This window comes from Anas platyrhynchos, chromosome 3 (genome assembly GCF_047663525.1).
Source record: "Anas platyrhynchos isolate ZD024472 breed Pekin duck chromosome 3, IASCAAS_PekinDuck_T2T, whole genome shotgun sequence".
Lineage (NCBI taxonomy): Eukaryota > Metazoa > Chordata > Aves > Anseriformes > Anatidae > Anas > Anas platyrhynchos.
This window is the reverse complement of record NC_092589.1, coordinates 38,574,591-38,588,537: the sequence shown is the minus strand read 5'-3', so window position 1 is coordinate 38,588,537 and position 13,947 is coordinate 38,574,591. Positions and strand designations below refer to the sequence as shown.

Below are 13,947 nucleotides of genomic sequence, written 5' to 3'. Positions count from 1 at the left end.
GAGTCCCAGGCAACTTACAGAATCAGTCTGCATTAGTCTCAGGAGAGCTCTTGCTTGAGTTGGTAAGTGCCTGTGAAGAAGAGCAACCAATGAGCGAATGATACACCCTTACGGAAGCACAATATTAACGCTCTTTGGACACCTTAAATGTGTGAGATGTCAGATACCAGGAGAGTTAACAACGAGGCAGTGTAATCCTCATTTTGCAGTAATCAAATTACATGTTCACATCTTTATGAAGAGTCATCATCAAATTGGATTTGAATACAGATTTTACTCAAGTTCAATAATTAATGTGGAACCATAAGTTTAGTTTTCTATTACACTGCTTAGCAGCTATAATGACAGACACAGCAACATGTTTGTGAGCAGATGGCCTGTTCAGAAATGGGCTACTATCAAGCTATTCCTCGTGTACTAAAGTGAGGAGGGAATCCCAAGTCTCAATATTTAACTGACCTCTTGAGCAATGTTTGTGCACGCACTGTGGCTCACCCAGCCCTGTAAAGCTGAGGTGTTTCAGAGTTCACTGCGTACTCATCCCCCATTCCTGTAGCCGGCACCCCAAGTCCATACTTAATTTCCAATTGTGTAAAACAGCTCAGCACACTCTACCTTTCTAAGCAAATTTAAAATCCAAGCAACTTCCAAGATCACTTAGACAAGATGACAGCCTTGCTGTTTTTCAACAGCTATGTTAACACCCTCTCTCTTTTGAATGTATACACAAACATATATATATATATATATATATATATATATATATATATATATATATATGTATAAATACAACTGCATATGTATGTTCATATGCATGTATATATAAAATTGCTACTAATTCTGGGTTACCTTGGCTAAACACTTCAACCTTGTTTGACTGCCCAGACATGTTGATACTCAAATATGCATAGAAAAGAGAAAGTGGTTAGAAAGCTTGGCCTTCCAGGCAGCTCTGGAGCTGCATCAGTCACTAGGTTCTTGTTACAAACATTTCTCTGACTGTATATAGAAGCATAGAATCATCAAGGTGAGAAAAGCCCTCCAAGATCATCTGGTTCAACCACCCCCCTACCACCACTATCACCCACTAAACCAAGTCCCTAAGCACCACGCCCAACCTTTCCTTGAACACCCCCAGGGATGGTGATGCCACCACCTCCCTGGGCAACCTGTCCCAGTGCCTGACTGCTCTTTCTGAGAAGAAATGTCTCCTCATTGCCAACCTGAACTTCCCCTGGCCAACTTGAGGCCATTTCCTCTAGTCCTATCACCTGTGAGAAGAGGCCGACCCCCAGCTCCCCACACCTTCCTTTCAGGTAGTTGTAGAGAGCAATGAGGTCTCCCCTGAGCCTCCTCTTCTCCAGACCAAACAACCTCCATTCCCTCAGCCGCTCCTCACAGGACTTGTGCTCCAGGCCCTTCACCAGTTTCATAGCCCTTCTCTGGACATCATATGACATTAATAAGCATGATACTGGTTTTGTACAGTAACCAGAGAGTAGCTCTCCTTTGCAATGCTGTATTTGCTGTAGGAACAGGAGTTATTTCTCACCACCTTTCTTTAACCAAATACTGATCTAACACTAACATAAGAGTATTTAATGGGGAATGAGCTCTGTCGTGCATCTACTCATGAAACAGGCACCCCACACATGTAGTTCGCTTCGCCATTACCCTTTTTCCCCAGTCATAACCTACTTACTTATATCCCAAAAACAATCACAGGTGGTCAAGAATTTCTTTTCTTCTTACCGTGGATACTAAGCTAGTGCATTGACTTCAGTATTAATGCAGAGGAAAACATCCCTTATTGAGCTGGCAGTCTGCAACACCTTTCATTGCTCGTGCAGTCACTGAAGTGCTGTTGCATCCTGAGCCAACACAGTCAGTAAGATTGCATATTTTGAATGAAGCAGAGGCAGTAATCATCTATTCTTGAGCTGCAGCCTCCACCAAATTTAGATCTTAATCAACAGAAAGTCTGCTAATGGGAAATAGATATTCACAGTTCCTGTCACCTGTTCTCTCAGTCTTAAGTTCTTAGCCTCATTTTTTCAAGTGCAATCAGAGACATAAGCCAGGCTCTGCTTCAACAACATGCTTTAGATACATCCTAAACTCCAATATGTACTTAAGCACTTTGGCAATGAATGGGGGTGGGCTCAAGAAAGTTTTGTCTACACTGCTACATTCAGTAAATAGCTCTTCAAAGCAGCCACTGATTTCACTTTAATAAGTCCTGTTCTTCAAAAGCTAGTAAGGGTGCAGAACCACGTCCTTTCAGAAAAGACCCAGCATATCTGGAAAACAGTTCCCAGACTGGCACCCAGCAGTGAGACAGGCCAGGCAGCAATTCTGAAATATCAGCATTAGCTTTCATTCATGGACTATTTTTGTCCTCTGGGTTATAGGAAGAGATATATTTTGAGGTGATGAAGAATAAGTGTTGGACTGCATTATCATTCCAGGGCCAAGTATCTAAAACAGGAGAAATGTTTCCTTATGTTGCAATGCATTTCAATAATTAAACTAGGATGCATATATCTCCTCAGATCCATCATGATGTGATGGAAAAGAGCCCCAAAACAGGCATCTCAAAGTTCAGGGACAGTGCTGTAGCCGTTTACAGGAATTCTCTACTTTAGGATTTAATTGATATAAAACGTAAGACAACCACCTACCTCATTCTTTCCTATAACAAGCAAAACCTCAAGTAATACATGCTGCATCTAACAACATGGTGGTAAACTCTCATAAATGGCTCAAGCAGAGCCATAATCCTTGCAAGTGGTTCACCGACACACAGAAACAGACACGTTCAGTCATCACTAGGAAACAAAATCCCTTCTCTGAGGTATGAGGGGCTGTAACATATGTCAGGAGACCTAGCGGACCATTTCTGCCAGGAAATACAAGCATTTACTGAGATTACTAGTGTGAGTCAGAAGTTACTCAAGGTGTGCAGGAGAGTGATAAACAATACCTGATAAATCCTAACAATCATTGCTTAGATACAGCAAACTCAGACACTTCACTTGGTTTCTGAATGTCACTCCCAAGGCCTCTTTAAGAAGAATACTTTTTCTTTAAACAAACAAAAATATTAAATTATGGAGTTCTGGGTAATATCAACTAACACTGTCAAACCCAGGCACAGCCTGCCAAACCCTGTGCCCAAGCTATGACTGAATTCCAGCAGCCATCTGTTTCGTTAATTAAATAGGACTGACGCTTTCAATAAGAAACCAGGGACTTCTAGGATAAGCAGTATATCAAAGCTTAACTCCTGCAGTCTCCCAGGTGTGACTAAAATCAAAAAGCCAAAATGAGATGACTGCAAGACAACACAATTCCTATTAAATTTGCAGAACTATCACTGCACAAGGTCTGCAATGCACCAAAACCTACACATGACCATCTGCAATTCTTTTTTCTCTGGAGTCCAGACTGTGGCTGATTTCTCCTCTCTCTCAACCACTCTTGCCTGCCTATCCAGATGCCTGAGGCCAGTTATGGGAGACTTCATCTAGTTTTTCCTCCAATTAACTCTTTAACAATTCACTACACGTTCATTTTCTGAAAACATCCATGCTCTAAGATATTTATAGACAAATAGATAAATGAATGGATGTTGAAGAGGAAGTGTAGAAACCACCACCACCACCAAATAGTTTCTGTCAATTTCTTGTTTGCAGATTTCATAACCAGGACTGTTGGCTTCATTTGAAAGTTATGGTATGAAATAAGCCCATACATTTAATATGTTTTGAGCTAATTTTCAGCTCCAACTAGACTGGTTTTGCTTGCTGTTCAGAGCAAGTTGTGTCAGCATTTGAGACAGTTGAAAGGGAAGTAGATGAAGCATCCATCACCTGCAAAAGTAAAACAAAAAGCTACATACTCAGCCTCTGCTCCAGGAACTGCCTGGTTAAGGAATGCATTCAAATCATTCACACTCCCAGTGCCAGTTGAATAGCCCTCGATCATAGCATTGAACTCTCGAAAGATGTCTGAAAAAGAAAGATGACAACGAAGAGAAAATATATCTGTTCCCCGCCTAGTGAGATCAGCACTGTCACAGTTTTGACAGCACATTGCAGCTGCTGCAGCCTCATTTTGTTTCATCCACCAAAGAGCAGCAAGAGGGACAACCAGCTAGCAGTGATGAGACAGCATGTGCTTGCTGTGCCCTGCACCTCCAACAGAAGCTGACCAGAACCAAAGACTACCGTGTCCAGCTCTCTTTCATGTTGTAGCTGTTAAGGTCTAAATTAAAACCATCCCAGTCATGTGGTGGTGACTTTGTGAAATGAACCTCAGAGGGGCTTTAACCCAGGAGGGTTAAAGCAGGAGCTTGTTTTCAGCTAAACGATCTGGGTCCACTTTGCAGCTGTGCAACATCTCATACTACTGACAAATTTGAAGAAAGCCTCAAATGCATGGTGAATTCCCACCACACTCAATAGTCATTTCCAGAAGGAGGCAGACAGCAAATTTCTGAGCTGAATGTCAAAATGGTCACACTGTAAACCATAAAAGCTACCTTAATCTCCAAGACTGAATTTAACCACATTTTAATGAAGGCTTTGTCAAAGGTTGTACCTTGTGAATCAATTAATTGCTTATAACAATCAATAAGACATTCTAATGATATTCTTGTCAAATTCCACTTACAATAATGGGCAACACACAAAAGGACAATTTATCAGCCCTCTTCAGATGAAAATTTATTTTAGTTAATCCAAACTGAAACTCTAGTGGTTTTACATTAACAGTAGGCTGAGTTAGGAGAGGTTGCAAGTTTCAATGAAAACAAAGTTAAAATTATTCCATTCATGTTACGTATAGAGCTAGTGAGACATGTTTACTAAAGAGGTCTGCTCTCTGCAAACATCCCTTTTTGGAAAAAAAAAAAAAAAAGTGGTAGAATATTTATTAAAAGTAAATTTTAATTACAATACAAGCATGGACATAGCAAGCTTATTTAGAAAATCAAATAACACTCACTAAGCAGTTTGAGAAGGGAGAGGGAAAAGGAAGGAAAGAATTTTCTATCCGCTTCTCAATTTTACTGATGAAGGAAACTTTTTTTCATTAGTCCTAGGATATTGTTTCTTTGAAAGGTAAGTCTTGTGAATTACTCTCAAATGGCTTAGAGCTCTCTGTAAAATTATTATGAATCAGCCCATTCCCTCTCTCCAGACTTGCCACAGCTAAATCTAGCAAAGCATTTACTTACTAGGTAGAGTTGTTACGTTCTCTAATGAGGCATCCCCTCCAATACTAAAATGAGAAAAAGAAATACAAGTTACTCATCTCTTAGCTGGACACAGACAACACATAAAGAGAAAACCTACTATACCTCATAAGAAAAGGTGAAGGGTTATTAATTTGGTTACTATCAAACTATCATATTACTTGGAAAGGACAGATGTGCAAGTGCTTTGGGGAAAATTGCTGAGGTTTCAGTGGTAAAGTTGCTCATCAGAAAAATTTATGTGCATGCGGCTCTGCAGAGGCACAGTTAATCATTATGAAATACCAGAAAATGCCTGAGACAGCTACATATTTGAATGACAGAGCTGTAAAGTACTGCAGATTTCAGGGCAGACCTGAAGACCAGTTCCAGCCTCACAAAGCTGCTCTAAGGCAGCACCAACCAACCAGTCCCTCAGGTGACATATGGCTGAGGCACCAGCTCCTTTATCTCTTTTTCAGGCTTCCTGCATAGCAGTATGTTCTCTCCAGCTTTTAAATTGCTGGGCCACGCTGAGGCCAAACTCTGGCTTATGTAGAGGAGATAGGACAGCACAGAACTGCTTCAGTCAATGTCAATTCAGCTGTATCGTCACCCCACCTCCAATTTCATCTTTTACAACTTTCTGTTGTATGTGGTAAAAGTTCTGCAGTGAAACTGGTTTTCGCAGTTCTACAAAAAATTCAGAAATGCCAAACTTTGAGAACTCCCCAAAGCAACATGGCCTAATTTATTTGTTCCAGTGATTTTTCTCCAGTTTTGCGGATCTCCAGCCCACCATAAAACTACCAACTGTCAAAAGTAGCTGAAGATAAAAGCGTGAGAGCAGTTAAAAGGCAAACTGAAGCTCTATTGCTGAAAACATTGTGTAAATCCAGTTTTGTGACAAATATTGGATCTTGATATATCTTCACAAGAAATGTTAACCAGAAAGCAAATCTTTCTCCACTATCTGACAGCTGAAAGCCCTGGAACATGTGGAAAATAATATTTTGCACAGGAAATAATGCACATATTCTCATCATCTTGCCTGAAAACTTACCTCCATGACAGTCCCCGATATTCGGTGTCCAAATCCGTGAGATTGTATGAAGCAATTCCCGTTCCAGCCTGGGCATTATATTTCATAAACCCAATGAAATTAAAGCACAATAGACAGTCACACATTAGTCATTTTAATTACTTTTGAATGCAACTCTTCACAAGCTTTAGGAGACACCTGTTTTTTCCCCACCTTCCTCCTGAAAAATGCATCAATACTTTTTGTAATTATTTACAAGCATCATATTGTATATGATGCACAAAATAAATGACGAATCAGTGAAACAAAAGCTTTCTTCTTGTAGGTCTGGGTGAGCTGAGTAACTCATTTACATTGCATTACTCAAGAATGATGAAAACATCTCAAACAACCCCATAAAGCTTGCAGGCTAATAAGGAACACTATAAAACTCAGCACAGAAAACAAACATATCTCAGAAAGAAGTACTGTAACGTCTTTATTAGAAAAGTAATGTGCTAAATGGTGAGTTTTATAGTAGTATAAGAGGAAGAAAGAAAGCACCCTCTACACTTAAACTGAAGAAGGGCAATCTGGCAACTACATCCCTCTTTAACAAAACAAGGGAATTCAGAAGCAGAGTATCTGCCAGCTGTTATGCTTTTGTCTCATGTTAAATCTGGGTACTAGGTAGTACTTTACTATATCACAATACCAGGCAGACTCTTTACTGCTATCACAGAATCACAGATTCTGCTACTTCAGATTAAATCATACTAATACTTCATACTAAAACCATGCTAATACATTTTCTCCTCTATATAAGCTTTATTGAGTTAATGGAAAACTGGTGTTCAGAATAACTATGCATGGGCCAAGTCCAGATCGGACAGCAATGCAAAACTGCTGTTTCTATGAAAACAGATTTTATCATCAGTTTCTACAGACTATACTTAGCAGAATCACCTGCCGGGGCCTGGATATTGTAATATTGCAACTGGAGCTAGATACTAACTATCTTGCTTAGATCAACATTGCATGTTTGCATAGAAATGCTGCTATTTATTTTGGTAACCTCATGCATGTAGGAGTTTTAGCAACATGCCTGTCAGACAGTTGGAAAGGCTTCATGGTTTGTAAGCACAAACTGTGTCTTTGTTGTTAAGGCTCACATTCAGAGATCCTAGAGATTTCAACTGTCTTTCTGCCCAACATTTCCTACGAGCTGGTTGTAAAGCTTCAGTCTTCGGCTGGTAGGAAAAAATTGGGCATAAACATGTATCAGAATTTAGGATGTCTGTATCTTGATACATATTCCTTCCAGCCTGCCAAAGATAATCATCCTCAGCAAGAACTACATCTCAATAAAGAAATTAGCTGTGAGTTAAAAGAGGAAAAATAAACATTCTGAGTATCTCCTGAAATGGATAGTCAGAGGGTTCTCACCCCTGTTCATCCATTAATGATAAAATAAATACAACACTGTTTTCCAATATCCCTTAGTCACACGCTATTCCAGAAAGAACTGAGGGAAAAAGATGGGTTCACTGATCTGTACCTGTTCATAAAAACTTTGAAACATTGGATCCTAATGTTTGCATTAAGTCCCATTAATTTCAACAACATCCAATCTCTTCTGTCTCCAATTCAGCAAACCTTTTAAATACCTTTTTAAAGGATTTGTCATTGTTCCAAATCATGTGAATATATGCGGGGGGGAGGGGGGAACACAGAGCAGGAGAACTGACACCTTTCTTATTATAGCTGCTAGGTCTATTATCATCTGCGAATGATTGGATCTTTACATCTAGGTACAACAGTCATTTCAGCTCCACTAGAGAAGGCACATGTTTGTAGTTTTACCAAGAGAACAGTAAAAACACTGTCTTCTTACCGTCAAAGAATCCCCAAGGGCTGCTATAACTTTCACATCAGCTGGCTTTAGGGAATGCACTATAAAAGAAAGAGATGCAGTTGAAACCAGATAGGGAACAGCCATGCATTTTCATGGTTCCATATGTAAAACATGTTGTTGTGCATTCTGATGCTCAGCCATGTTGCTTTTGCAATACCCAGGTGGTTAAACAGGAGCTCTCTCCAGCTCATCTTACATGGTTGTAGCAGCAGCACATGCATATTATCCAGCCCCTCAATAGCTAACATTGCTACCAAAAAGACAGAAGAGCAAGGAGCAAATAACAATACATTGTAATCAACGTCCAACACTAAGCTAACAATAAAAAAAAAAAAAAATGCAGTATTGTATAAACCAGGAACAGCATATTAAAAGCTTTAAGAAGGTAGAGAAGGAGTAAGGAGAAGACAGTACCAAGTTAATTGAAGAACTGAATACTGCTATATCCCAGACTGGCATGCATGAAGCTGAGTTTCCGGTTCCCTTCTCTAAGATTTAGGTGGTATCACTTAAAAGCTGTGTCAGCACACAAGTTTGGCTTTTCTTGCAAGATATTTTGAAGTTCTCCACTGTCAATGAGCTAAGTGAAGCTATTTAGAATGTTACTTCATGTGCTGGTTTGGCATTATATCTATTAAGTAGCTGCTGAAAAACATGACATCTCTTCTGAGCAGTATTTTCACAGTCCAGCAATCATTTCAGCAAAAATAAAGAGTCATCCTGAAGGACAGTTGAAAGCAATTCAGCCTCCTAACACAAACCGGGTAAGACTACCTGAAGTTGAAGAAGGGGAGGATGGAGATCTGTCCTCACATAGAAGTTGGCTTCCATAGTTCTAAAGAGAAGAAGAAGGATGAATAGCATTTGGCTAGGAAATACAGTCAGCAGTACCCTGGATATTCCTAGCAGACCAAGTGGATAAACCAGAGCATGTTTAACGTGTAAGTAATAAGACAAGTCTTGGTGGCCCAATTCAATAGTCATATTCAGCGTTGTTTGGATTAGCATCCTGTACTGATAACTGTGATGTCTGAGCATGTGTCCTTACAGGTGTTTCTGGATGTATTTTGCCTTACTCAAGGAATCCTTTCCTGTTCTTTGCCCTTTGGCCAAAGACTGATATCACCTGTGGTGCAAAGCATTATTCATGGCCATACAGGAACAAATGCAGCAGAGCAACAGAGGGATGCTGATGTTGGTACTTACTGGAATTTGGCTAGGGTATGTGTAATTACTGTTTTTATATGTCCTCAGGAATGGCTCAGCCTGAAAAATAAGACAATCTGAGTCAATGCAAAGCATCAGGAAAATACAGGGAGATTTCTACTCCCCAACTTTTCATTCTTAGACGTCTGCAGCTGATTATTAACTTGATGCAAACAAAGCCCAGGGATTAAAAAAAAAAAAAAAAGAGGCATTTTGAATATCCAATAACAGTGTAAACCTAGAGCACTATTTTACAGAGCCAGAATTTACAGAATGCTCTAAGGACCCTGCTCACCGCACCCATGCTGTGCATGGTTAGCAAGAAGCTTGACATCAAAGGCACTACCCAGGTTCGTGCCAGCCAGAGGTAGTTTCACAGGCCTCAGCCAAGCCACCCTGACCAATGCTCTAGTGTTGCTCTATTTCCCTCACTGAAGGTCTTTCATACAACATGGATGCTAGGCAGGCAAAACACTCTGCCCTTGTGTTTTGGCTGACTATGATACATGACTGTGAGGAAGTTTACCTCCAGCCCTCCATCTCGGCTCACAGAAACAGTGCTCCAGGCAGTTGGTGATAGCACAAGCAGACTTCCAGCAACCCCCAACACCACCATAAAAATACAGACACGTTTGTAATTTACCTCGCTTGGACATTTGAGAGAAATTTCATTTCCTATTTGTTGGTTATCAGTCTTCTTCCCTACAGGTTCCAGCTGTGGGGACATAAGATGGGGTGGGGGGGGGGGGGAGAAGAAAAGAAAATGAGCATCAGAGAGCAGAGGGTAACTCTGCATTACCAGCTGCTGGAACCATCCCTGCAACACAGCAAGACAAACACTGCTCACTGCACCTTCTCTGGTGATGTCACTCACTGCTGCTTTTCATATTGAAAAGTTTAATCCCTGTATGTACCAAAAGCAGTCTGATGATCAGTGCCAGGTGTGCAGTATCTCCCCAAAGATGTCCAACACTCATAGTTTTAACGTATCCTGAGATTTATTGTTTTGATATGACTGGTTTAACAGTTGAGGTGACTTTTCTCCAAATGAACACTCTTTCCTTTTATGAACATAATTAATGGTTTAAAAGAGAGAGGGCTAGTTACATAGTAGTTCTCTTAGGTGATTTTTAATTTTTTTTCCTGCTAAGAGCAGGATGGAGAGGACAAAGTGCAACAAACCCAACCTTTAACATCTTACCATGTTGTTCCACAAAGCACGTGCAGCCTGGGAATGAGACTTCTGGCTGAAGTGGAAGCAGTCTGGGGCAAAATATGAATTGTCAGGGAACCCCTCCTAGAGAATGAGATGGGTGCTGTCACAGAGAGCAGTAAATGTGCAACAAGCTGTGCATTATCCCCTGTGAAAAATCCCATCTGACTTCAAACTAACGTAGCTGCAAAGGCCTCTGAGACAAAGAGAATTAAACTGGGCTGGAGAACACTAGTAAGTCAAGACTGAGAAGCCCTTTGAGCCTTTTTAATATATGATTTCCAAAGTATTAAGGCACACAGACCACTCTGACTCTGGTCACACAGAATACCTGTGCACAGACATTGATCATACTCCTTATTTCCCCAGAGACTCACACACTATAATCTTTCATGGCACAAGGGTTTTTATACTAGAAGTCTTAGCTTTACCAAAGTACTGGAAAGGACTTTGTGATGTGTGGGGGATGTAGGATGAGTGCTCCCTGGTGAATACTTTGAATTGATATCTTCTACACAGTTGTCTGTAATTGTAGGGGAGTGGACTCGATGTCTAAAATAGTGCCATCAAGGCGTGCATTGCTGTTGCCCATTATTTCCAAGTTATTCCATAAATATTTTCTGCTATTTTAAATGTTACCTTAGCTGATTATAAGAATTATCAGGCCAGAATACTGCTGGTCACATTTACCAGAACAAGTTAGGACAATTCTGAAAAATCAGTGCTGCACTAGGATTTAGTGTTGGGGTTTTGTTTATTTGTTTTACCTGTGTTTTTGGCATGTCGACATGAGTCAGGAATGGCTGCAGAACCACTGTGAAATCTTCCCTAGTGTCGTATCTTCCACTCTCCACTAACTCTTTGGTTCTTTCCTTTAAGAGCACAAAATAAATAAATAAATAAATATGTTGTCATCTTTCTTTCTTTTACACTCAGCTCACTGGGTCCCTCATTACTGTACATCTCACGCAGGCATTCTCTCTCCTTCATGCAGAAACCCAGACATGACAGCGATTGCCAGCCTGTGCCAGGCAGAAAATGCAGAGGTCCTTTACAGAGACTCATCCCAGACATTTCTACGGCAAGACAGCCTGTGGATCATTACCTGACTAACACATGCAGGCAACGTGCTCAGTAATTAGGTATTCTGTCAAAAAGATGTTCTTCCAGAGCTAGTGAAGTGTTTTCGGTTTGGCTGGCAGCCCGTGCCCAAAGTTCATTCCAAATTTATCACATTCTTTGACTTAATCTTATCTCCAGCAAGATAAGTGATCAAGAAACTGCTGGCACACTGATGCCCTCTACTTTCTATGACTCTTTAACAGATGTTTCCTTATCTGTTTTGTTATTTTAGTGAACCAGAGTTGTAAAGATCTTGAGCTGATTCACATCCCCCTCACAACTGCTTTGTTGTTGTTGTTAAATCACAACTACAAATATGTCATTAAAACAAGTGCAAACTACCCTCCAACTCCAAATATTCACCCCTCTGTGGTCACTTGATTAAGTCTCTTACTACAGACCCTGCTATTATTGCACTGTTTCTCATTCCCAGTGGAAAGAAAAAAAAAAAAAAGGCAAAAGAAATCCACACTACTTCTAGGAGAGCAGAACAGAAGGATTACACTAAATGTGTAAAAATAAATCAATAAATGCATTAGTCTTACCTGATACCTTTTGTTGAAGTTGACCAACTGCTCGACCTCAGTGGAATTGTCAGCATATTTCAGTACACAAGGGCACAAAAGCCTGCAGGATGAGAACAACATGCTGAGACCCGCTCATCTTTTTCCCTTTCACTAGATGAAAATCTGCAGGGTTAAAAGCTTCTCTGGGGGGGATTTTTCTGACAGACTTTTCAATGGTAGGATTGAACGTCATCCCCGAGTTTCTGCACAGCCCTGATTCTTGACAAGAAACATTATTAGGGATAAAATCATGAACACAGGACAAGAGAGAGAAGGAAGGAGTGGCAGAGAGAAACCATGACGTCCCAGTCCCAGCCCTTGCAACACCTGTTGCCTTGCTAAAGGGACTTAGGATCACCTGTGGCAGTAACAATGCAGCAGGAGAGCTGCTTGGAGTGAAGCTACCAGTCGTGGGAATGGATGAGGACAGATGCTTTAAACCCAAGTTGCAGCATGTGGAGGGGGGTAAAGCACCAAACCAGATGCCCAGAGGGAAGCTGGATTCTTCATCCTTGGAGAGACTCAAAACTTGACCCGACACAGCCTGGAGCAACTATCTCTACCTTTGAAGCTGGCCGGGCTGTGTGCAGGGACTTGGGGCAGATGACCCCCTGATTTCTCTTCCAACTGGAGCTATTTTAAGTTTCTGTGAGCTCATGTTGGCCACCTTTATCCTTCCCTGCACGCAGGTCCTCTAGCACGTGATTTTTTTCTTCTGGTGTTCCCCATTTCTGGGCATGCCTCTTTATCATGAAACCAAATGAGAACAAATGACTCTTTTAAAAAAATCCTCTAATTTGTTCCTGGTGAAGCATCCCTGAGTAATACTTCCCATAGAACCATGGATACGTATAAAGTATGCGTGTCCCTACCTCCAAACTTGTCTGAATAGAGAGCAACTAATAAAACAGTATGATTCGACTTCTGCAGAACATTTATATGAGAAGTAGAACAAGCCTAAATTGTATTTCAGAAATATTTTAGTAACATAAGCAAAGCAAAGTTATTGGACATGTAGTCTCTTTTTCAGTTATTTGTGGCTCTCAGGAAAGAGAAGCTTTCAAAGTCAAAAGTCTCCTTTTGTTTTTTCTTCAAATGGGTAACATGGCATTTGGTATTCCACACAGGGTCTTCTTAGCTCCCTGTAAACTCGGCTTGCTGTCAGCCAGCTATTAAATTCAGCATGGCGCTCGAAATGATGGGATAAGGTTATAAGTACCCTGAGATAATCTAATCTTAAGAGCTCCACTAACTATCCTTGCCCAATGATTAGGATATCGACATCCACGCACACTCTGCCCCATAACCTTTGTTAAAATGAAACTGTGACTGGATGCAGAAACACCTGTGCTCTAAATTTAAAAGCCTTTTTTTTTTTTTTAAACTGATTTCACCATGGAGTCCTTAAATCACACCAAGGGGGGTAAAAGTATGTTTCTCCTGTTTTGACACCTGAAAGAAGGTGGTTTTACCATCCGTATCAAGCAGCTATATATTCCCTTGTGAAGGATGGGGTCCAGGAGGATGAATTCGAAGCAGATGTTTTAGTGAAGCAGCTAGGTACAGGAGGCCCTGTAGTCCTCCTGTGGCTCTGTCCCCCAGGCTAGCTCTTGCACTCCCTGCTGCCTGATAGCTGGCACAAGCTCCTTGACCCAAGCAGCAAGAGGA

The 13,947-nt window shown here is 40.8% G+C and overlaps 1 protein-coding gene across 6 annotated transcripts in view; it reads right to left on the bottom strand.

The window, feature by feature from the left end:
• Positions 1-13,947, bottom strand: part of PLB1 (phospholipase B1) — an 85,949-nt gene that overhangs the window by 30,611 nt on the left and 41,391 nt on the right. For all 6 annotated transcript variants that reach the window (XM_072035721.1, XM_038177348.2, XM_072035722.1 and 3 more), the window contains 11 exons: positions 12,259-12,340; positions 11,359-11,463; positions 10,580-10,675; positions 10,022-10,093; positions 9,379-9,438; positions 8,947-9,007; positions 8,152-8,210; positions 6,300-6,367; positions 5,240-5,283; positions 3,902-4,010; positions 19-70 (listed from right to left, as the gene is read on the bottom strand). In XM_072035721.1, the coding sequence (XP_071891822.1) occupies positions 19-70; positions 3,902-4,010; positions 5,240-5,283; positions 6,300-6,367; positions 8,152-8,210; positions 8,947-9,007; positions 9,379-9,438; positions 10,022-10,093; positions 10,580-10,675; positions 11,359-11,463; positions 12,259-12,340 (808 nt within the window). The remainder of the gene's footprint in view (positions 1-18; positions 71-3,901; positions 4,011-5,239; positions 5,284-6,299; positions 6,368-8,151; positions 8,211-8,946; positions 9,008-9,378; positions 9,439-10,021; positions 10,094-10,579; positions 10,676-11,358; positions 11,464-12,258; positions 12,341-13,947) is intronic.